The sequence below is a fragment of the Pseudonaja textilis genome, chromosome 2 (genome assembly GCF_049901715.1).
Source record: "Pseudonaja textilis isolate UNSWEBS1 chromosome 2, rPseTex1.2, whole genome shotgun sequence".
Classification (NCBI taxonomy): domain Eukaryota; kingdom Metazoa; phylum Chordata; class Lepidosauria; order Squamata; family Elapidae; genus Pseudonaja; species Pseudonaja textilis.
The window spans coordinates 120020265-120045982 of NC_141991.1; the positions used below are offsets into that span (position 1 = coordinate 120020265).

At 35.8% G+C, this 25718-nt stretch overlaps 1 protein-coding gene across 4 annotated transcripts in view; it reads left to right on the top strand.

Annotated features, from left to right (window-relative positions):
* The window catches only part of BPTF (bromodomain PHD finger transcription factor), an 80772-nt gene that overhangs the window by 19094 nt on the left and 35960 nt on the right, over positions 1-25718 (top strand). For all 4 annotated transcript variants that reach the window (XM_026711223.2, XM_026711227.2, XM_026711224.2 and 1 more), the window contains exons 3-16: positions 4107-4330; positions 9010-9210; positions 9533-9718; positions 10916-11089; positions 11208-11383; positions 12113-12468; positions 12950-13081; positions 13191-13320; positions 16395-16530; positions 17562-17816; positions 18554-20885; positions 22654-22778; positions 25284-25412; positions 25509-25659. In XM_026711223.2, coding sequence (XP_026567008.2) covers positions 4107-4330; positions 9010-9210; positions 9533-9718; positions 10916-11089; positions 11208-11383; positions 12113-12468; positions 12950-13081; positions 13191-13320; positions 16395-16530; positions 17562-17816; positions 18554-20885; positions 22654-22778; positions 25284-25412; positions 25509-25659 — 4707 coding nt within the window. The remainder of the gene's footprint in view (positions 1-4106; positions 4331-9009; positions 9211-9532; positions 9719-10915; positions 11090-11207; positions 11384-12112; positions 12469-12949; positions 13082-13190; positions 13321-16394; positions 16531-17561; positions 17817-18553; positions 20886-22653; positions 22779-25283; positions 25413-25508; positions 25660-25718) is intronic.

Here is a 25718-nt window from a genome sequence, read left to right on the forward strand (position 1 = left end):
CCAGCTAGAATTTTGAATGGCAGAAACTTCCATCGCCTTGTTACTATCTTAGAAAACATTTATGGCAGTGGTTCTCAACTGTGGGTCGCAACCTCTTTGGGGGTTGAACTTGACAGGGGTTGCCTTAGACCATTGGAAAACACATATTTTCGATGGTCTTAGGAACTGAGCCATAATTTTATGGTTGGGGGTCACCACAACATGAGGAACTGTGTTAAAGGGTCGCGGCATTAAGAAGGTTGAGAACCACTGATTTATGGAATGCAGTTTCAGTTTGCAAGCGGTTGCACTACTCCCCCCTCCCTTTCTGTTGGCAACTCTAAAAAGACCATAGAAATATTTTATGAGTTGACAGCATCCTTATTTGCGTGAACAGCGGGCCCACATGCATATGCTCTCCATTTAAGTGAGAGTCAGGGATGTGTGAGCATCGCACAAGTGGAGTTGTGCGCACACTTGCCTGCCACTTGCACGGAACAATCTTTTCTCCCCTCCGCTGGTCCAGAGAGCCGGAAACATTGGGGAACTCTGGACTAGAAGACCTCCAGGGTCCCTTTCAACCCTGTTGTTTTGTATTCTGTATAAATATCAATGTAGTGTGCAGTTGCTGTTAAAAAGTAAATTCCATGCTGGGATACAGAACTAGAATTAAAATAGCCAACATAGTTAAAATTTTATATAAATCAATGGTGAGACAAGACTAGTATGGGCATTTCTGGTTCTCACAACTGTTAAAGACCACTTTGTTCAAAGGTTCCAATAAAAGACAATGGATTAGCTGTGACCAGTTAGGCTAAACCTATTGACGCTTGCCTAGTTTGTCCATATGAAGAGTTCTTAGTCTTTCTAGTCAAGACTTTTCTCCCTTTAGCTCTGGTCTATCAAAATAGAAAATAAGATTTGATTTTTATATATATATGTGTGTGTGTGTGTGTGTGTGTGTATGTATGTATATATGTATGTATATATATATTATTCAGAACAAAGTTAAAATAAAAATTTATGTATTTATCAAATTTATATGGCTACCCATCTCACAAAAATTAACTCTGGGCAGTGATACATTGAGAGATGTGTTGGGAAAAGATATATTAGGCTGTCTGCTCAACAGCCAGGGTGATAGATCATAAAAACTTCATATTGATCTTGAAACAAGCAAGCTCTCTAACCGTGTGGTCTTACATGCAGGCATTGATTCAGTGAGAAATTCCTTTATAAAATCAACTATTGAAGATGTATAGAACATAAGCAAGTTTATTGGCGAAAGGGAAATTGAAGAAAAATAAGAACATTTGTAACTCAATGAACTAGACTCCTAGAATTCTCAGCTACAAGTTTGCTGGATTGATCTGGGAATTAAACCCATACATCTGGGGGGCACAAAGGTGGTCCTAATATAAATATTGTACCCGTATTCATGGAGTTTTATTCACAAGAACCTTGGACAAAAGTCCCTGGGATAATTGTATTGTATCTGATATACTGTTGCAAAGGGACTGCATAAATTTTGCTTTGTTTCTTAAAGTAGAATCCATGTTGCATTTTCCTTCTCATAAACTTAAGTTGGAAAACTGTGTCTCTGTTAGAAGATCAGATTTGGAGAAACAAAATTAATATTTAAAAAATTAATATTTTTAAAAAATCACCAACAATATCATGTCAGATTAATATTTTTTTTAAAAAAATAAGATTCTCCAGGGTGGAACTAATTGTATATGCCTCTTGCTTCAAAAAAATAACTTCTCTTTGCAGATTATAAAATTTGACCTAATGCATTGTTTATTTTAATGGTGTGAACTTATACAGATCAGATCTATTGAGAAGAGAGAAAACACTTCCTATACAACCAGCATATCACATTTACTTAAGTTTGCACCGCTCATATCTACAACAAAAATAACAAAAAAAAGCTAAACAAATTATTCAAACATATGTATTGTGCATACATAGGTTGTACATTCTTAGACAATTGAAGCAAAATGAATTTGCACACCAAATTTTGCATACCTTCCATATTTCATAGCAGAACAAAGTCTGTGAAGAAATATTGAAACTCATTTTTTCCACAGAACTGGACCAAAGCAGGACCAAAGAATTTTACCACCATATTATTTTTAGTTTATCTTGCATTTCTGTTTCTAAACTAATTGAAATCACATATATCAAGCCATATCCTTATTATGTTCATAGTGCCTTCCCCAGCACAGATTGAGTTTCTTATTGTTTCAGAGAGTTTCCAAAGTTAGCATTATAGCGATAGAGGTAACCATCTGTTCTTTCCCAAATTGGAGAAAGGGCTGTATCAATTATATTATTTTTCTCCCAATTAAAGTTCTATGTCTCGAGTAATTTTACCACCACCCAGCAGAATTAATTTGGTATTTATCTCTATACTAACTCGATACCTGCGCTTCGCTATGAAACTATGTGATTAGACGTAGTTTTTGGGGAAAACTAATGGGAATATTCTGCCTCTGCCTACCAGCATCCATAGCTGTTTGGAAACTGAAGCAATATTTGCTCTGTGAGCAAGAAGGAAACAGCACGGAGCCCGGGCATGGTTTAGCTCAACTGTTCTGTACTAAAGCTGCTTGATGCTGTGAAACTGAAACTCCTCTGCTTGTGTTTTGCATTGGGAATAGATGTCTTTTCAGGTGGGGAAGGGAAGTAGAACTCCTTAGCATCAGAGCGTGTTAAAAATAATATACAAAATACTAAAACTGTGATGGTCATTTTGAAAAATCCTTTCAAGTTTGTAAGCTTTACGGTTCTGGAGATTTTGTGATGATGCATGAGAGGTATTTCGCTTTTATATAGATAGATAGAAGATAGATAAGAGGTCTTTGCCACTTGCATGGGTGATGATGTCACCTAGTTTGGGTAATAAAATATCTGCAGGAAACAACAAAGCTTAGAGAGAACCAAAGACTCCTCATTTCAACCCTGAGCTATAAATATACTTCTTTATTCTCATCTATCAATATAAAACTGTGTACATTAAAATTCTCCTGTCTGTAGTTAATTGGGCAAAACAGTGCATCATAGGGCAAAACCTTTTCAATCAAGGTATTTTAAATGGGCTAACTTATAGAACACGTCTAAAGCTGACTCTAATGGAATTGAAATGTGGCAAATATTATAAAACATTTTAGGACATAATTGTCAGAAGGACACATTACTGTTGTCAACTCTTGTTATTGGAGACTGCAGTTGACATGAACTATTTTCAAGGCAAATACATTTCTTAATATCTCCCTGAATTTTGGGGAACTTTTCCAGTGAAGGAGGTACATTAGAAGCTCTGCCATAGTTGAAGGCATTGAGGAATCTGGTAAGGAAATATCCCAAGGGGTCAGAGGTTGCCTAGTTTTAAATGAGACTGATGGTTCCATTTCATTTTGATTCTAAGAATCTTCTTTGCCCCTTTAGTAAACTATTTTATTCTCTGCAGAATGTTATTAGGTATATTTTGATGATGTCTGTAAAAGAATAGAATACAGAGAGTCCTTGACTTACAACCACAATTGAGCCCAGAATTAATGTTGCTAAATGAGAAATTTATTAGGTGAGTTATGTCCCAATTTATGACTTTTCTTGCCGCATTTGTTAAGTGAATCACTGCAGTTGTTAAATTAGTAACATAGTTGTTAAGGGAGTCTGGCTTCCCCATTGACTTTGCTTGTCAGAAGGTCACAAAAGTGGATCACATGACCCGGGACATTGCAACCGTCATAAATATGAATCAGTTGTTAAATATCTGAATGTAAATCACATGACCATGGGGATGCTGCAACAGAAAAATGATCATAAGTCACTTTTTTAGTGCCATTGTAACCTCGAACGGTCACTAAATCGTTGTAAGTCAAGGACTACTGCACTACATTGTAGTTGAAATGACCTCATCTATATCCAGATATTAATTTGTACATAATGCTGTTTGGAATACCTTCATTATTTTGGTTCATTGTTATGTTGACATGATTAGGAAAAAAAACAATTCCTAACAGTTGGATAATTTTTAATGTTTTCCTTCTGTATGTGTGTGTGTGTGTGTACATTCCTTCCTTCCTCATATCTCATAAACTATTATTCTCATACTATCACAGAGAGGAAGATTCAGAATGTGAAAAGCATAAGAGAATCTGGTACTATAGCACAAAAGTCCAGCTGGCAGAATTAACTGAATGCCTAGACAAAGATTACTGGGAAGCTGATATCTGCAAAACTCTGGAAGAAATGCGTGAAGAAATTCATCGGCACATGGACATAACAGAAGACCTTACTAATAAAGCACGGGGCAGCAACAAGTCTTTTCTTGCAGCAGCAAATGGTAAGAACCAATTAATCTTGGCTTTTTACAATTTTGATTATGATGTCTCATTTTCCAAAAAAAAATAGAATTGTGAGAAAGAGGTATTAATGCAAGAGGGTAGGGAAAAAAAGGCACAGCCAAAAGTAGTCCTCATTCAAGGAAGCAGTATTTATTTACAAAGCCTAATAATTATTGGATCCCAGAATCCTGAAAAAAGTGTGCAAATGCAGCTAAGATAAGCAACTTTCAGTGTACTAGCTAAAGCAAAGGATTTCATCTGCAGAATGAATTGGACATGCAATAAATGTTGCTTAAGTATTTGGTGATTATTATTCCATTTGTTTGAGAGAGAAAGAAAAAGGAAGGCCAAATTCTGTTTGGTTTATATTTGAAAAAGATAGTTTTCTAATAGCAGCTTTTATGACAATGGAATCCATTTGAGAAGATTCCATTAAATCTAAGTACCGTTGTAGAATTTTTGAGGGATGACAAAAATAGACTTGTATATGATGAAATCACCTGTAGCTCACAAAAGGATTGTTCCTTTAATAGAATGTGCTAGTCATTATGTTACCAGACTTGGGGCTATCATATATCTCCTTCAAATAGTGAGTCATGTTTTCTTGATTTTTTTAAAAAAAACAGTTTTTTGAAAACCAAGACAGATAATTAAAATGTAATTCATTGCATCTCTGTTGAATATATATTACAGGTTAATGATTGTGTCTTAAACTATCAAATCCTAATAAGATGTAATACACTAGAAAGATATTTGCCTGGGTTTAGTCCTTTTCTGCTCCACCGCCACCCCACCCCACCCCTTATACTTTGTAGATGAAAAACCAAGAAACCACACGTCTGTGGAGATTTTCAGCCATCCAGGTCATGGTTGTCCTGAAGATGCTTTCTTTCAAGAGGCAACTGGACTTTCTGGTTTTTCTTTGAAGACGTTTTGCTTCTCATCCAAGAAGCTTCTTCAGCTGAGCTGGAAAAAAAAACCCAGAAAGTCCAATTGCCTCTTGAAAAAAGCACTTTTGGGACAACCAAGAAGCCACAGTTAATCATAACTTCATTATGCACAAACAGGAAATATAGTTAATAACTTGTAAGCAAGGTAGGTCTATTTGCAATCTGTTGAACCATTGTTTTAGAGATAAGACATAGGAAACTGGTTTATTGTATCTCTCTGGCTTATTTCCACACTCATGGGATGGAGTGAACAAAATGGCAGCTAATTGCATCTTGCTGAATACAACCAAGTGCATAGTGATTTTTGTTTTGTTTTGTAAATGCAGAATACTCTGAATGAAAATAATTCAGGGGAAACTCTTCCAGTGACTTATCCACTGGATATACATGTTGGCATTATTATTCAATGGAGAATGTATGCAACCTCATATCAATAATGGTCATTATCTCTCTGGGGAAGCCAGCAGAGAATGATTGCAGATGGAGATCACATAATTGCAAGGCACTTGGCAACCAACCGTACATACAGACAGATTGCCATATGTCCGGATTGCAATCATATGATTGTGAAAGTGGAGGGGAAATATTGAAGTGGCCATAACTTCAGAGAATGGTCGTAAGTCTATTCAGCATTGTTGTTCCTCTGAACTGTCACTGAACGAATGATCATTGTTAGGGATACACCCTAGCAGAATCTGCACGTCAGGCAGGCAGGCAGGCAAAATATGTGAGATAGACGTTTTTGTAGCTTACACTCAGTAAAACAGATACACCGTGCTAGTTAAATAGTTTATTCCAGTAAGAGTTATAGCATAGTAAAACAGTCCATATATCATTCACTAATTCAGTCCATCCAGGGATTATTCAGTTGCAAATTCCAGTGTTGAAAAAGAGGTCAGTAAACTTACAAATATCAGTCCAGTAATATATCTCCTCGCAGTAGAGATATGAAGAAGTCAAAACTCCTCTCTTCCTTCAGCAACTCAGCTGTAGGGAAACACGCAGTTAACAAACCATCAATCCATCAAACCAGTCAGGAATCGTCAGCAATTGTCAGGTATCGTCAGCAATCAATCAGGTTCTCTTGCTCCCTCTTATGGTGGTTCACAACCGCACCCAAAATTACATGCTTTGCAGTTTAAAAGTGACACACACTTAAACTTACAATCATAGTTCATATATATTATTTTACCCAAACTACGTTAGGTAACCTATGTTATTCCTAACAATCATAAGTCAAGGACCAATTTTTTAGGTGATCTTGGTGATGGGATTCTTCGAGGCATCTTTGGTTGGTCTTCTTTTCATATTTGGATACTGTGATTGTAATGTGCCATTTAATGAATGACTCTTGATGTCATATTTCTAGCCATTGGTTAACTTAGTTTTTAAAATGCATTGTTTTATTTTAAAAAATATTAGTGAGTTAGAATGGTGGACATTTGTATTTGCTAATAATCATCACATCTGACTCTGTGAAGTCTTATTAGAATGGATTTTTCTGCAAATGGTTAGGTTACTAGCTGTATATAGTCTAACAACTATAACTGGTATCTCTGTCTGGATTCTGCTTTGCAATTATCAACCTATTTCTTCAGTAGATTTGTTTTTATTTGTTTGAAACAGATTTTTTGATCGTTCAGGGCCCTCATTTAGGTCTTATGTTTTTCAAATATTACAGTGAATAAACACACTGAGAATGGAGTGGATTAAATTAATTATCTTCCTTCTTGGGAAAACTCTTAGCTGAAGGTTCATTTAACTCCACCATCCCATCTAATTTTCAGCTAGGGTAGAGATTTCCGTGTGTACGTTAAGAGAAGATACCCAGGTTTTTAGGGCCCCATGAATGGCTAACAAGGTTGGCAGAGTTATGCTGCCAGTTGATAGTCCAGTTTCTGGTTTGTTTATGTTCAATAAAATCAATTCTGCATATAAATTGCACAAGAAATGGCAGTTGAATACAGCTTTGCCGCACACCTTTTCCAGTCTACAACCAGTCTACAGAATAACTCTACGTTCAATAACCTCAAAGGTTTACAATAGTTGATTAACTACAGATATGCTTCCTTTTGAAACTTCCATGTTCTATTGAACATTTGCAGTGTGATCTCAAGTGCCTCTAAAATCACCTGAATCTCTCTTTGCATGATGAGACCCAGTTGTATGATTTTCCATAACATTTAATATCAGATCTGTTACGCATTTCTTGAAGTAGACTCATATGTCACCTGTCTTTGGGATTGGGGTGAACACTGATATTTTCCAGTCTTTTGGCTGTTTACTGATATCCCACCTTTTGGATATAGTTTTGCAGTTGCTGCTGTGGATATGATAATACAGTGCCATCAATTCTAGGCATTTTCATTTTTGACAGACATTTCAGTGTCTCTATTATCCTCATCTTCCGGTACACTATGTTCTCCTTCAAATTTCAGTTTGTTGAAGAACATTAGTAGTCACATACAATTCTTCAGTCTGTTTCTTCCATCTAGTTTTCATTTGATTCCGATTCTTCACTTCCTTCCCATCTCTGCCTCTTTGTTCCTCTGTGTAAAGTGAATAGTGTCTGGGTTTTCTTTATTAAGACAAAAAGATCTCTGGTATGTTCTTTTTCATTTCTATCTTCCATTTCTTTGGAAAGATCATTCCGATAATTTTCTTTGGTTTCTTTTTCTAGATTATTTTATTTAGCTATCTTACTTTATCTTTTACCAATGGTTTTAGCTTTCCTACTCTGTTCAGCAATTTGAATTGTTTTTCCCTGAAAACAATTTGCCTTCATGCTGGTGGTGGTGGTGGGGATTGGATATGCTCCTGAGGTGTATTATTGATGAAGCTTTTTCTTTTTTCTTCCCATAACCTATTTAGTGGTTTTTCCACAAAGTGGAAAATTTGTTTCTTACTTCAACTTTAACTGCTTATAGAAATGAAATGAAATCATATTTTCTAGGTGTTGTTCATGTAACAGTTTCGAGGTGAATCTGAAACCAGTTTTGATACAAGTCATCCATGATTAAAGCCACTGTTTGCAGCAACCTAAGTTTCATGAGAAAGATTTCTGTTTCCCTCTTTGGCTGCATAAGATTGTGATACTTTTGTCTACAGTTTCATCTACTTGGAGATGTCCATTTCGATTAAATAAACCATATAGTGGTGATCCTCAACTGGTTTTCTTGACAGAAGTGCATCAAGTGGTCACCTGCCGCATTCTTTTCTCCTAAAATAAATCCACTGATAAGTTTCCACTTCTTGGTCTCCAGTGTTCAGGTTGAAGTCTCCCACATTATATTCTTTTTGCATTTGTATTAGTTATTTCTTGAATGTCAGAATACCTCTTTATTTCTTCTTCAGATATTCTGTATCTGATGTTATTGATGCATAAATATAGAAAGTTACAGGTATTCCTTGAGTTATGATAATTGGGATCAGAATTTCACCTGTAAATTATTGCAATTATAAATTTGAGATAACGTGATTGGAAATGACATTTTTTGAAGAGCCACCCCATTTTTTAAAAAGGTAGAAAAAAATTAATGATGTGCACATTGCTGCATAATTATCAACTGTCAGTTGTACTCAGTTCATTTTCACATATAGATCTGCTGCATACATATTTTGTATCTTGAAAGGGTGTTATGGTGCATTAAAAAACCAGAATATATCGATGGTACTCTTATACTTGAAAAAGTTGGCCTTTTCATCTTCTACCCCCATGTTTGCTTTAGAAGAAATTATGGAAGCAGTCGGAGGCAGAAAAGGGGAAATATTAGAGGACAGAAGCTCAGTTGCTGATGAAGAAAAAGCTACGGTTGATAATAAAGAGTGCACAGATACTGAGAATGAAAAAGAAGAACTTTCAAACCAACAGATGGAGGTCAACAAGGAAATAGTAGGAGAGGAAAGTTCTGAAAAAGGAGGAAAGGAAGGTAATAGTGATATACCTGCTAAGTTAATGTATTTGTTTCAGTAGCAATGCTGATACATTTTAAGCAGTGTACAATACATATTTAAATTTTATAATCAATACAGCTATTTTTTTCACTGAAGAATCAGATGTAATTTTCCAGTGATGCTATTTAGGACAGATGTTGCTAGCAGCTTTTTATGAATTTATTTTCAGTTTAAGTTCAATTAACATTATTCCCCACCTTGAGTTATTTATTAAAAACAGTAAAGGTAGGTATAAATAAATGGTTGGTAAATCAATATTTAAAATGCTTATCAACTTCTATCATGCATTTCCTATAGAATCAGGAAATGTGTGTGATGAAAACAATTCTGTACCATCACTTCCTGGAAGCAGCATCACAAATGTTTCTGCAGAAGAGGCTGATGCTTCTGAAGAGAAGAATACAGTAAGATGTGATTCAGAAATTCCTGAAGATAATAAGGCAGACAAAAACATGGCATCAGAAGATCTTAAGGATATTTCAGGTACACAGATGGTTTTGTTTTTTGTGTCTTGAGTTGAATGAGTAGTTTCCTAAAGTTAAATGCTGTTTGCTTTTCTTTATCGCTGTATAGTTCAGTTCAGATTTTATTGAGCTGTGGTGGCGCAGTGGTTAGAATGCAGTATTGCAGGCTAATTCTTCCAACTGCTAGCAGTTTGATTCTCACTGGCTCCAAGTTGATTCAGCCTGCCATCCTTCTGAGGTCCGTAAAATGAGGATGCAGTTCGTTGGGGGCAATATGCTGACCTTGTAAACTCCTTAGAGTGGACTGTAAAGCACTATGGTTTATGTAGAAGTATATAAGTCTCAATGCTATTGCTATTGTTGGAGTTGTGGTTGGTATATATCTGGATTTTTTTACAGTTTTACTTTCTATAAGAGACACAGTTTGGTTTAGTGGTTAAAGAAAAAAGGTTAGAAACCAGGAGACTGAGTTCTAAATCCATCTTAGGTATTTTGTGACTTGGATCAGTCATTCTCTCTCTGCCCTAGGAAGAAGGCAGTGCAGGTCACTTCCAAGAATATTAGTTAAAAGCCTACAGGAAGTTCAGACAGTTGCCAAGAGTCAAGACTGACTCAGCACAAATTTAGTCTACATAAACTCTGGTGCAAAATTAATAAACATTGGTTAAACGTGTTTAATGAACATCTTTCACATTACTATATTTGCTAGTTATACTAACTGATGGTTTAATGATGCCAACTGAGTGTTTAATGCTGGCATTTACAATAAAATATAAATGACATTCTTTGGATTATAAAATCCAAAATCTTGCTATCTTGTATTAGTAAGAATTGTGGATTAAAGCTTCCTTGTGGGGAAGACTATTAATCACAAAGTGTCCAAATTCCTCCAGTTTCATAATCACTTGTTAACTATATTTAATATTATGACATCAATTTCAGATGGTGGCTTGTCAACCTGATTTCTTGAAATAAACCCTTAATGTAATATTAAATACATTATGAATGGGCGGTTGTTTTTCCTTATAGCTTTTCTTATCCATCTGCCCTCTCCTCCCTACTTCCAGTCTAAAATAATATAGATATTTATCTATCACATAGAATTAAGAGCTGTTTTCTGATTTCAGATGTTAACATTTTCTATTGGAAGTGCTCTTCAGATGAATACTATGTACCTAAATTGGCTTCTTCTTCTTCTTCTTCTTCTTTTTTGTAGATGAAACAACTAAGACAATTCCTAATTTGAACATTGATTTATCTGCTGAAGCACTTTTGTCAGACCCGGAAAACAACAGTAGCAATGAACCAAATTCTACGCAGAGTGAATCTGTGAAGAATTCTGATGAAGTGGAAACCACGGAAGGAGGTTCTCAGAACTCAGAGGATCTAGGTACAAATAATGCTTAATAATAACAAGAATGTGTTGAGTGCTAATTTTTAGTGTAAAATGGCTGTGCTCATTTGCCTTATTTGTATATTCCTATTTAAGCTTTTTTTTTCCCTGATAGGTGATAAATCTAATGGTGAGAGAAGTGAATCTCCAAACAGTGGAATAGGTACTCCAGGTTCAACACGAATGGTCACTAGATTACGAAATCCAGATAGCAAACTTAGCCAGCTGAAAAGTCAGCAGGTTGCTGCTGCAGCACATGAAGCAAATAAGCTTTTCAAAGAAGGCAAAGAGGTTTGTGTTACTGTTGAAAAATACAAAGTGTTCTGATTCAGTGAAATGGTAAAATAATAAGAGTTACAAACAAAACCAGAAACAAATATGCATGGAAATGCCAGCAATGAAGGCATCAATAGCTATGCACACATGTGTATAATTATTATAATACTTGTATGCTTCTGAATCTGGAATGATACTTGTTTTCCTAAACATGTGCTTTCAGTTTCTTTGTTCTGGAATTCAAAAATTCTGTGCTACTATCAGAGATCGTGAATCATGCTTATGTTCTTTTGGCCAAACATGTTAATGGGATGCAAGCCTAGCTTATTATTAAGGTTTGTTCATGTGTTTATTTATTACCACTATACAGTACTTGCATTGTTGAGTTCCAGAAAGACTTTTAAGTGTTACAAATAATAGAGAAATAAAAGAAAAAGAAAAACAAAACATCCCTGTCAAAAGAGATAATGGTAAACCTGGTAATAGAGTTAAGTGTGTAGAAACTAAATTTTGGTTTAAAAGCAATATCTACCGTGGTAGGTAGGTAGACTAATTATTATAAGAGGCAAACCCTATGTGGTCAAATATATACCATAGAAAACATTATTGCTCATTCTTAACATGGTAGCTCCCAAAGACTGTGGAATTTTGCCCCTTGTTTAAAACTTTGAGATTTAATATTTTTTTTAAAAAAATGTTCTTAAGTTTTGTTGCTTTTGTTGCTTTTGTTTTGACTTCAATAAGGTGCTTGTGGTTAATTCTCAAGGGGAAATTTCCCGAATGAATACCAAGAAGGAAATAATCATGAAACCAGGCATCAGCAATTATTTTAAGCTGGGTCAAGAAGGGAAATATCGTGTCTACCATAATCAATATGCTACCAATTCTTTTGCTCTGAACAAACATCAACATCGAGAAGACCATGACAAAAGACGTCACCTTTCTCACAAGTTTTGTCTAAGTCCTGCCGGAGAGTTCAAATGGAATGGTTCTGTCCATGGGTCAAAAGTTCTCACAATATCTACACTAAGATTAACAATAATTCAGCTAGAGAATAACATCCCCTCCTCATTCCTCCATCCCAACTGGGCTTCACACAGGTAAAGGCATCTATGATTTTCATAGATATATTGGGCATAGGAGCATTAAATTATGGGAAAACACACCAGAGTTAAGGAGCTTTCATTTGAACATTTAACACTGGGGAAATAAAGAAAAAACAAAGGAGTAAAAATAAGGTAAACATAAAAGCAGTAGGTAGGTGCTTCTGTTGCAAAAAGAGAACAGCAATAGAAAAGACATTGCGGGGGTGGGGGGACATTAAGAAGGGATTTAAATGAAAATAACACCAGATTTTATATTTTATCATACTATAGATGTACGGCAATAGACCCAGGATTGAGGGTGAAGATAGGGTTAAGTTATACCATCACTTCAAGGTTGTTGGTTTTTTTTTTTTTTTTTTTTTGTTTTTACATCAGTGTGGCTGTTGCTTGCTATTTTATTGTTTTTGTTTGCTGTTGAAGATGGCTTAGTGAACACAACCTACTTAATGTGTTTCATATTTTTGTCGAATCCCAGATCTAATTGGATCAAAGCTGTCCAGATGTGCAGCAAACCTAGAGAATTTGCATTGGCTCTGGCAATATTGGAATGCGCAATTAAACCAGTTGTTATGCTGCCCATTTGGAGGGAATCCTTGGGTCACACCAGGTAACATTTGAGTGTGTATAAAAGCAGTTCCGATAATCTCTCCCAGAGTACTTGACAATGCTAGGCCAGGTTCATACCTTAAATGCTCTTATATGTATCTTACGATTAGGTTACGCAGAATGACAGCGATTGAAAGGGAAGAAAAAGAGAAGGCGAAAAAAAAGGAGAGAAAACAAGAAGAAGAAGAAACCATGCAACAAGCAACTTGGGTGAAATATACCTTTCCCATCAAACACCAGGTATTATTTCTATGTAACATTATTCTTTTTTCCTAACTTATTTTAGCAGATTGCTACTATTCTTTGAGTAAATTTTAAAGGCTGTGAATATTAATGGAATGAGAGTTGAAATAATTGCAGTAATACAATAAATAAAAAAAGAAGGGACCTAAATGAATTTGGAGTGCTGTTATAATCAGATCTCACTCCATTAGGGACGTAATCTTGCTCATTTGATCACCAAACATCTTTGATATTGAATGTGGTTAGAGTTAATTAAGGGAAATTCTTAGATGGACCCTTTTTCTTCTCCCCCAGTGAATTCTGAGTGGAGGTCAGTTTCTTAAGGAGTCCAGCTGGGAATGGCAAACCTATATCCCCAAAAGAGTGTATGTGATCTTTTTCTCTCTTACTCTGGTAAGCATGGTGCATAGATGGTTGTTAAACAGTTAGCTGAGAAGATCACAGAATTAGAATGCACTGACTTTTAGCACATGGAAATTCTAACAACCAGAATCTGAGCAAGAGGGAAAAGTAAATTATGGAATAAAATTGCTCCCCTTTTTTCTTTCAAGAATCCTTTTGCAAAGCTTGTGGAGTCAGGTACGCTCTTGAGTTTCCCATTTTGTGGGAATAGGGAAAAAGAGACAGCTCTGACAGGCTGTGCATTCATGTGTGATGAGTAAAAGGATCATATCCCGAAGCACTGGTATTACAAAGTGTATGACCTGAGAGCTGATTGTTAACTATCGTGGGTGACTTTTACATCAACAGGTAGAACTCTTATCATTGTGACCTCTAAGGCTTGTCTGAATTTCTGCCTGAGACACACTCAGAAGTACAACTTGGTAGTACGCCCTAAATTTAAAAAATTGGAAAATGAATGCAATGAGTCAGCACACCCAGTTGGAAAAAGAGGGCAAAGGTTTCTCAGATCAAAGAAAGATGACACCACAACAGGAGTTGACAGAGGATGCAACTGTTTATAATGAAGTGAATCAAACAAACAAAAAATAAGGCCCAGTGGACAAAAGTGACAACCAAAAACAAATATGACATGACTGCCTGAGAGGCAAATGTTGCATCAATAAAAATACATATTCCAAATCATGTGACGTAATATTTGTACAGCATACTTTCCTTATCTAGTCCTGGAAATTCCACAGTAATAAAATTTTAGGTAAACTCAAGCAAATTCAAAGAAGGTCAATAAAAATGATCTGGGATAAAGAAAAATCTTGTGAAGAGAAATCAAAGACATTAGAATGGTTACTTTTTGAGAAAGAAAAAAGGGGATATGATAGTAGCAGATACCTGAAATAATTTCTAAAGGACATGAAGATCTGTCCTTCTATATGTAGAAGATGATTTCAATGACAGATCCCATTTGAATATTAAAAAATAATGTCTAAGGGGTCTGGGCAGATTGTCAGTGGAGCCAGTTATGGAAAAACTGAAAGGTAACAAAGGTTACCTAAATTAGGTAGCTAAATCTCCAGATTTTGCTGTACTCTAGGAACACTACCAATGTTGAGGAATACTGGAAATTATAATTCAGGAGTAGCTGGAGAGCCACACATTTTCCTGTTCCAAGTATGAGCTCAAAAGAATGAAAATAATGGGAAAAATACCCAACTCTCTATCGCTATAATAGGCCTGCCCACAGGAGTCTGGAGCAGGAGTGCTTATCCTAGCAGTATAGTCTATTGCTACATGGCATATTCTATTGCAGTTCCCTTGGTTTGTATAATTGTAAACTTGCTTTTTTAAACCTGGTGTCCCTGTGTACATGTGATTTGTGACTTCTTAATTAAGACTTACATTCTTTTAGTTAGCCCCGGTAATATACCAGACCCCAACATGGTGGCATGTTTTTTTAAAACCCTGTTATATATTGGTTATTAATTTTCCCTACCAAATATAATGCTGCTTTTAATGGGTTGTTTTTGTTCCAGCTTTTATTTTAGTTTAATTCCAGACCTAGGATTTGTAAACTGCTTCAGATTTCTTTGTAATAATTTATTATGCTGTTTTTTTATAACTAATACATAAACTGAATGAGTTGCCTTCTTGAATGCAGTTCATATAGTACCATAGACATACTTCTCGTTTAGTGTCTGTGTTTTGTTCCAGAGACAGCTTAAGCAGAATCGTCACTAGTGGGACATGGGAGGGAGGGAGACAACATACAGAGACTACAAAGACCACTGGTTGCTGCAGTCTCATTCAGATAAAATTCTCTTGTGCAGTAGGCCAGTCTTACTCAAGCAGGCATTGTTGTCAGGCAGATGACATTTGGTTGTAAATGTGTACATTGGCTGGAAATGAATTTTTAATTGGTATTATATGCTGTCATATTTGTGAATGGTTGCTAACTTAGATAATTGAGCTAAATGAGGGATAGATGTATGGTTACCCTGAAACAATATTCACAGTAATTTAGAAGAGAATATTCTTGGTCAATCTTTTTAGCAAGGTAATAAGGAAAAGATAAAGGTTCAGTTTTAAATATCTTGCCAGTTTCCACTTGAATTAATCATCATTGAGAACCTAAGCATTGTTTGAACTTGGGAAACTAGAGAAATCAGGGTTTAATATTACTCGTCTGCCTTTTTCAGGTCAGATGTCTGTTCCTGATATACCAATCTCTGGCAGTGAAGAATGACTGTTAACTTAAGGCGTGTGAATTCGCACCAGACCTTAGATAAATATTCAGTTTAGCATTAGCTGTATTCGTGTAGACATAAGATAATTTTTTTTTTAAGCTAGCTGTTTTTTATGCTCACAAAATCTGAATAAGTTCTATTGTCACCTTTTCATTCCGATGAAAAGGATTTCTGTTTTAGGCAGAGGCTGTTTGCTCTGAGGGGCATGTGTGCACTCCTAACCAATTATTTCTAAAGTCCTGTGTAACTTTTCATTGTAAAAAATAAGTTGCCAAGCAAAAGATTGTTTAGAACTTGGGTGAATAAAGCATTAACACCTAAGACAAAAAAAGAAAAAGAATATTGAAACTATTTCAAAGCCATATTTTATGTGTTGTAAGGATGCAAATTCAGAAAAAATTAACAAAATGTATTTCAACTTTTTCATAGGTCTGGAAACAAAAAGGAGAAGAATATAGAGTAACGGGATATGGTGGATGGATATGGATTAGTAAAACACATGTTCATAGATTTGTACCCAGATTACCTGGAAATACTAATGTCAGTTATAGAAAGTTACTACTTGGTAAGTGCTGGAAATCTTCATTATCATTTTTATTATTTCATTAAATGTTATTATAACTGACCAGTCCAATAGACTCTGGGTGTCTTAGAGCTATGATTTTGAAATATGAAGTCAAGTTTAAAACACCAAACACCATTTTTCACAATATATTTTCAATAAATATTGTAATATTATTTTAATTTCTTTCTAGTTACAGCAAGCATTTTAGGAGAAAAATATACATCTGTAAAATACTCTGTTTCTATCAGTTAATTATGGTGTTGCTTTAAAAAGTTGCTAATTATTCACATGTGTTTTAATTTTCTAAATAATGGAAGAAGCAAACTACTGTAATTGGTTTCATATAAAATTTCTACATCTAGTCCATTTAACTATATTAAATTTTGTAATTAAAGAAAAAAATTGTGTGTTATATCCTCAAACCCCAATGTAATAGATTCAAAGCTATATAGAGCAGACTCTAACAAATAGAATGTTTCCATAGATGAAAATCATTTTTATTGATTTCCCCCCTTTCTGATGTGATCAGAAAATCTTTTCTGGAAGGTTAGGGGGCCTTTTATATGATAGGAAAGCACTGCAGCAGAAAGAGAAGGGACAAAATCACCTGTTTTTTCCTAGTGAGAGGCTCTACAAGGTCAGAATCTCTTTGCAAACAAAATGGTTAAGCTTGTTACAACAATGTCATTCTCTAGTTATTATTGATACAGAAATAACTATCTGTTTTTATTATGTGGTAATAGCTTTTAATACTTTTGGTGGTCAGGTTTAGTCAATTTCCTCTGTTAAGATCTGATTAGATCTTATGGTCAGATCCTGTATGATTTCATGGTTAGTAGCATTTCTATAGAAAATAAAATGCATTTGGGGTGGCGGGAGGAAATAAAGTGCTCTACTATAATTGCAGTAGTCCTGTTTCTGAATATAGTACTAGGCTTGGAGTAAGCCTTTTGAAAGTATATGCTTCTCTGAGAGGCTTATACTGACAAAGAGACCAAAATCATATGAGTATCTGCGTATTTCTTTATCAGCAAAGAACAACACTGCTGCTATTACAGAACAACAGCACGAATTGGATAAAAGGAAAAATCCAGCAAAAGTAAAAGTAGAGCATTGTTCTTTGAAAGATAGAATAAAGAGCTTCCATGAACCACATAAAAAGGACCAAAAAGAAATTGAATATTCTGAGACCATGAAGAAAAGTCAAACCAAGGAAGAAAATGAACTAAATGAAGAAAAAACTGAAATTGAACGACATTTTGAAAAATCAGATCAAGCTAAGGAAGGTAATAAGTGCTTTTATCCATTTTAATAAACATCTAACCTTTCATGGTTGAGCAAAATGTTTATGTGTACAACGTTTATTTGAAGACAGTCTAGATAAAATAATTATTCATGGTAGAAACAGAGTGCTTTATTAATTCCATATGCCTGCATATATTGTTGCAAAAGAATATGTAATGAGCCAATTTAGATTAGCCTTCCTCAGTCTGAATTCATTCCAAATGGAGGATTTTGGATTTCCAGGATTCTCTACCTAATTCAGCTATGAGCTTTGGTGATGCAGTGGTTAGAATGCAGTACTGCAGGGTACTTCTGCTGGCTGCCTACAGTTCAGCAGTTCAAATCTCACCAGGCTCAAGGTTGACTCAGCCTTCCATCCTTCTGAGGTGGCTAAAATGAGGACCTAGATTGTTGCGGGACAATATGCTGACTTTGTAAATAGCTTAGGGAGGGCTGTAAAAGCACTATGAAGCGGTATTAAGTCTTAAGTGCTGCTATTGTTGATGCTGTACATCAGAGATGGGGAACAATGGCCCCTTTACAACCCGTGGACTTTGACTCCCAGAATTCCTGGGTCAACCATAGGTCATAAAGAGGCCATCATTCCCCGCTCCTGCTGTATATAATGATAGGAGTCAGTTATATAATTGGATGCTGCCCTGGTTGGGTAGCTCTAACTTGGGTTGTCAATATATGTGTTAACTAATAAAGTGTCCTACTGATTAAACATTTTTTATAGATGAAAAAGGAATCTGTGAAAATGATAAAGACATCAAGGAAGAACCTATGGAAGTAGATGAAGTGAAAATGGATACTTCCCCCAAATGTGAAGAAACTCCAATCAGTGCAGATTTAATAAACGTTAGTGAAGGTTTTCACTTAAGGACATGTTATAAAAGGAAAGTGAAAACATCAAAATTAGATGGACTACTTGAAAGAAGAGTAAAACAGTTTACCCTAGAGGAAAAGCAGCGATTGGAAAGAATTAAGCTTAAAGCTGCTTCCACTTCCTCAGATTGTAAATCTCTGAGTCCACAAAGGAATACAGATGACTTATCATTAGCTAAGGCAGTAACAGATGAAAAAAGAGCCCATATTTCAGGTACAAAGCAATCTGAAGATCCTGTTAAAGACTGTTTGTCACCTAACAACCTCCACTTGAATAAAACCAGTGAATCAATCCAATCCTTGTCTTGCTTGAATAGACTTTTAGATGAAGAATCAGGCCTCATTTCAGATCTGTGCTCAGATTCTCAATGTTTGATAGCAGCAAATGCTCATGGAAGTGCTTCTGAACCAGTGAATACGGAAAAACATAAAGTGCTGAGTAAGGAGGGTGATAATTCAACCATGGAACATTCTCAAGCAATAGACAATAAAGAATCAACTAAATGCAGTGTGTTAGAGGACAATGAAAAAAGTTCAGAGGAAATCACAGGGCCTAATTGTGAACATAATATGCAGCCAGAGGGAATTGAACAGAACTGCGAAAAAGAGACTGTATCTTTCATTAAAAAAGGAAATGAAACCTTAAAAACTGAAAAACAGGGCTGTGATTCTGTAGAAGCTTGTAATTTAGAGGATGATCATGCAGCAAATAGCACAAACGCAAGTCTACCGAAAAGCAATGAAGATGCATCTGAACCAAAGATTGCATTAAATCGCAAGCAAGCCGTTGAAGGCCTAGAATCATTACGTACTGAGCTTATTTCAGAGAAGGCATTTGAAGCCCAGATTCCTGACATGATAGGAGAAAAAATTATTGATGAAATTACACACTGTAAAATTGCTGAAACAAATGGCGAAAAGCTAGAGCAGGCAAAGTGTGATCCTCCAACTTCCATAAGCAAATGCATCGATCAGATTAAAAGCATTGCTGATAACAACAACAATAAAAATGGAGAACACGATGTCCAGATGGACGGAGGAAAGTCGGCAACATATCAGATGAATGGAAAAGATGCTGATTTTAAAGTATTACCAAATGAAGAATGCTTAAAAAGAGAAGCTGAGAGTAACCTTGACTCTAAAGTAAATAGTATTAATAAAAACAATCTGCTAGGTAAATCATTTCCTTCTAATGAATCTGTAAAACCATTTATGAATGGAGATATTGCTGTGGAAGATGTGAATGAGAGAAAAAATTCAGACAATGAGTTTTCTGTACAGAGTTCTGTGGCTCCCAACTGTGATCCTGGAGGTGGTGTTTTACCTCAGGAGGATACATCTCGGTCTGCTCAAGACAGTGGAAGGAAGCAGTGTTCTTCTGAAAGATCTAGTCCAGTTGATGATGCATCCCTCACAGCTGTCCATTCCTGTAACGAGAACAGTAGAAGTAGTGAAACAGAAGGTATGGAGATTGAGTCATCGTGTATTAAGAAGGCTGCTCTCTCGCCTGTAATTTCATGTGAAGAATCTAGTTTGAGTAACGACTTTGCTGATCAGAATGGACTGCAGCCACACAGAGTTAAAAACATCAATGGAGAGAATGCAGTGAAAGCCGCTGTGACCGAAGTGACCACTACGTCTACCATTTCTACAGAATCAAAAACTGTTTATAAAGTGTCAGAGCTTTCAGCAGTCAAGGAGGATAAAGAACGTATGGTGTCATTAACTGAAAATTGTTCCATATCCACCGTAACAACCACCACCACCACCACTGTAACAAAGCTTACCACTCCCACCACCGACAGTAGTACCGATGTTATTTCTGTAAAAGAGCATAGTAAAACCGTGGTTACGACGACAGTGACTGATTCCTTGACAACCCCAAGTGGAACATTGGTGACTTCTATGACAGTCAGCAAGGAATATTCCACAAGGGACAAAGTGAAACTAATGAAATTTTCAAGACCTAAAAAAACTCGTTCTGGGACAGCATTGCCTTCTTATAGAAAGTTTGTTACTAAAAGCAGCAAAAAGAGCATATTTGTTTTACCCAGCGATGACTTGAAGAAGCTGGCAAGAAAAGGAGGGATTAGAGAAGTTCCTTGTTTCAACTATACTGCTAAGCCTGCTTTGGACATCTGGCCTTATCCATCCCCAAGGCCAACTTTTGGTATCACTTGGAGGTACACTGTTATAACAATGTTAAAAAATAATAACAACACTGAGTGGGAGAAGATTTTGTTGTGCACGTGTTGTGAATATATTATTATCCAGTACTTTAATTGTCATCACTTAAAAAATCTTAATTGTTTATGATTTTGTCCCTAAGATACTGGACCTGTTTTTAACAGGAGAATAATATTCCTTGCATGTGTATTTAGAAAAAAAGATTTACTAGCTGCTTCTCAGTCAGGAATATGGAATGATATTGGGGTAGGGAATCTTGTACCTAATGCAAATTTGGCAATTTTCTGCATATGATATGTGGAGTGATGACGAAAGAAGAAAGTTTGCAGAGGGTATGCACTGTAAAGATTAAATACGCTGAAAAGTACCCACTGAAACAACAAACTAGAGAGTGGAAATATTCTGGAATACCATTCCTTTTAACTTGAGCCTCTTAAAATGAATGCAACCTAAAAAATTAAACACTGCAAAAATTTATTATTTTAAGATTATCCAAAAGGATGGGTGAAAAACTCTGGTTTCCAGTTCTGAGCTATGGCACAGAATTATTCCTATTCCTTTCATGATTAGTCCTGTGGCTGGGGTATGTGGAATGAGGCAAGGGAGGGCTACAGAATTGTCATGGCTAGACAAATGCGCGGCATAGTAAGTTGGCTTTATGTTATTAAACAGGGTTTTGCTTGATAAACGTCATTTTAACAGCAACTAAAAGCTTGAGAGCTTTCAAAATAATCACAGTTCATGTTCTAATACGTGCCACTAGTATTATTTTGAGCATTCCAATACTAGAAATTTTAAATCATAAAAAATAATTTTCAAATTGCCATTGCAAAATAATGTTTTTTCATAATGTTTTTTACCTTTTTTGGTCAACTTATCAAAGCCATGAAAAAAACATCTAATACCATATTAATTTGGTTTCAGTAAATACTTGAGACTAAAACTATAATTAGTTGATCCACTATTCTAGAAATATTCTGTAACTTGGCATTTAAATGAGCAGAATTCAACATATGATAGCATAGATCTATATAGAGGTAGTCCTCAACTTACAACAATTCAGCCCAAAATTTATGTTGCTAAGTGAGAGAGCTAAGTGAGTTTCACCCCATTTTGCAACCTTTCTTGCCACCATTGTTAAGTGAATTGTAGTAGTTGCTAAGTAAGTAACATGGTTGTAAAGCGGATCTGGCTTCCCCATTGACTTTGCTTGTCAAAGGGCACTAAAAGTGGTCACATGACTCTGAGAAATTGCAGCTATTACAAATATGAGCCAGTCGCTTAGCATCCAAATTTTGATCACGTGACCATGGGATGCTGCAATGGTCATGCGAAAAATGGTCGCATCAGAGATGGCATTCAGCAGGTTCTGACCAGTTCTGGAGAACCGATAGCGGAAATTTGGAGTAGTTCAGAGAACCAGCAAATTCTACCTCTGACTGGAGATTTTACAGTATCCTTCCCCTGCCACACCCACCAAGCCGCACCCACAGAACCGGTAGTAAAAAAAAATTAATCCCACCACTGGGTCACATATTTTTCAGTGTGGTTGTAACTTCAAATGGTCACTAAACGATTGGTTGTAAGTCAAGGACTATCTGTAATCACTGCTTATACTATGTATGCTTCTATATGTGAAAGTACACTCCATTTCTAACTATGATCGAAAGAAAAACATTAATTTTATCTCAGAAGATCAATGGCTGTTCCTTTTAGGATATTGAAGATGGCCAGCCAATGAATTTCTTTTGGGGTTTTTTCCAGGTACCGACTTCAGACTGTAAAATCTTTGGCAGGGGTAAGCCTCATGTTGAGGTTACTCTGGGCATGCCTAAAGTGGGATGACATGGCTGCCAAACCTCCACCAGGAGGAGGAACTACACGGACAGGTAGAGTTGACTTTAAAAAATCTGAATAATTAAACAGTTTTTCAAAATGCGTAATATATTATGGGAACTAGAACTCTGAAATCTATTATTATTATTGTGAAATTCTGTTTTGGGTTTATTTATATTACGCTTTCTCTTCCCGCCCAATATGTCATACTTGGATGAATATAAATGAAACTGAAACTAATTCCAGTCCATGATTTAACAGGAAACTTTGGTCACACTACTAAACACAGACTCAAAAAAGAATTGATATAGCAAGGATTTTGGATGTTGTTGTTTAAGTAGGAAGATATTTATTGAAAAGAAGATACCCAGAAATGCCAACCAGTGGCGCACTCTTATCTTCCTAGATCATACCTGGATTCTGTTGAACATAAAACTCAAAGCATGCTGACACTGGTTTCAGGGGAAACCATTCCCTGGTATTAGAAACCAAACTCATGCATAAAAGACAACACAGTGCATTTAACCATGGGTTTTCTGTGATATCTACATTGGGGGAACTGGTTCAAATACTTCCTATAAATTAAAACTGAAGTGGTTTGCATTGCTGGTTTGCCTCTTACTTGTTGGAATGTTATAATAATGCTGGTTTAACTGTCTTTGTTGCTGGGCAAAGAGGAGGGAAGAAGAGCCAAGCTTTTGATACTCATTTCCATAAAGCATTGCTTATTGGGACTTTATCTGAATATAAATATAACCTGTGACTTGACTTTTAGCTGGTCAGGCTCATTTTTTACTAAGTCTTTCACTCCTTCAGTATTCCATCAATATTGGGATTTCAGCATAACATAATTCCCTGGAGATTAGACATGCTCTGTCCTTATTGGTTTTTTGTAAGGCCCTAAAGACCTGGTTTTGTGGCTAAGCCTGGGGCCCAGGGTATGTGGTTGGCCAGGATCCTGGTACTGAAGGGCAACGCTTTGTTACAATCAGAAATATCATAAGCATCTTTGTCCATTTTCAGAGTTTCAGAATACATAAGATAATGTCAGTTTAAAAATCGATCCTCAGAATAACTTTTTAAGAGAAGACAGTGTAAAAAACAGTGCAAAACCAGTTAAATCTCTTAGTTTTGGTTTTAGTAGTTTTTAACATTTTATTCTGTGTAGTTTTTAATGTTATAATATTTTAATTATTATTTTTTGCTTGTTTTATAACTTGTAAGCTACCCAAGAGTCACCTTGTAGAGGAGAAGGGTGGCATAAAGATTTAATTAATTAATTAATTGTAAGCCTCCACATATATAGACTGCTTGTAAGAGAATACTGCTTAATGTGGATTCATTTTTAATATATTAGTCATTTAATTGATAATCCTGCAACTGCTGAATATTTGCAAGAAGATATTGAGGGAGAATATCACAGAGTTTGGGATTGAGTCTTGATCATTGTCACTGAACTTTTCCAGACCAGAATTCGTTTGGGCATGACAATATTAAAAGGCATTTCCCTTTTTTCCCTATGTGTGTGCAGATATTCTCTTGCCTCCAAATGCAGCAGGCTATTATAGATTTCTTCTGACACAGATCTCAACTATTTGCTTTACAAAGGGTTTTTGAAGTTGCTTCAAGGGCTATAGAAGGCAGAGTTCTGAATTAGTCAATGAGTTACTCATTTTCTGGCTGGTAGAAAAGATATTTATGTTTCTCATTCATTTTAATGTTTTGCAGTTAGAAATTGCTTCTATTCTGTTACTCTTTATTATTAACTATAGTTTAAATTATGGCTATTCTGCATATTATCTTAAAGATCTTATGTTCAAAACAGGCAGCTATTTTCATCAAATAAATATAAGACTTACAACCACAATTGAGCCAAAATTTCTGTTGCTAAGGCAATTGTGAAGTGATTTATGTCTCATTTTATGATCTTTTTTTGCCACAGTTAAGTGAATCACTGTAATTATTAAGGGAATAATTTGGTTGTTAAGTGAATCTGGTTCCCCCTATTGACTTTGCTTGTTTGAAGCCTGCTGGGAAGTTTACAAATGGTGATAACATGTCCCCAGGACAATATAACTGTCATAAATATATGCCATTGCCAAGGGCCCAAATTTTGATCATGTGATAATGGGGGTGCTGTAACAGTCACAAGTGTGAAAAACAGTCAGAAATCACTGTTTTCAGTGCTGTTGCAACTTTGAATGGTCACTAAATGAATGATTGTAAGTTGAGGACTACACGCAAAATCCAGTAATATTAGTCACATTTCTGTACTTCATTTTAGCTTCATTACGAGTTTCACCTAATCAGTAGCTTAAACTTGAAGTTACAAAATTTTAAAGAGTATCCTGACATACTGCACAATTGATTAAAACTTTTATTAATCAATAATGGAGGTTAAATGTGAAGTACCAGGAGAGGGGAGGGTTGGTGGGGTTCTGCCCATATGCTAAAACAAACAATATGTGCAGTTTTTAAACCGAAACTCCAGAATTTCAGCTAACATTTGTGGTAATGTCTTTTTACATGGGTGAATGAATGTTCAAATATATTTCTAGAAACCTCAGAAATGGAAATTACAACAACTGAAATAATCAAACGGAGAGATGTTGGACCATATGGGATTCGATCAGAGTACTGCATACGGAAAATTATTTGTCCTATTGGTGTTCCAGAGGCCCCCAAAGGTAAACATGTGAATAAAATACACAGATAATCTAGATAGGCTAAAATGATCTATGCTCATGCTGATATTTAATTGATTGATGTCACTTTTTTGTCAGAAACACCAACCCCTCAGAGGAAGGGTCTTAGATCGAGTGCTTTGAGGCCTAAAAGGCCAGAAACACCAAAGCAAACAGGACCAGTCATCATTGAAACCTGGGTGGCAGAGGAGGAGTTGGAATTATGGGAGATAAAAGCATTTTCTGAAAGGTAAGGTGACAACTGAAACCTGTTCTAGCTATACCAAGGTAAATATTTGAATGCATTTG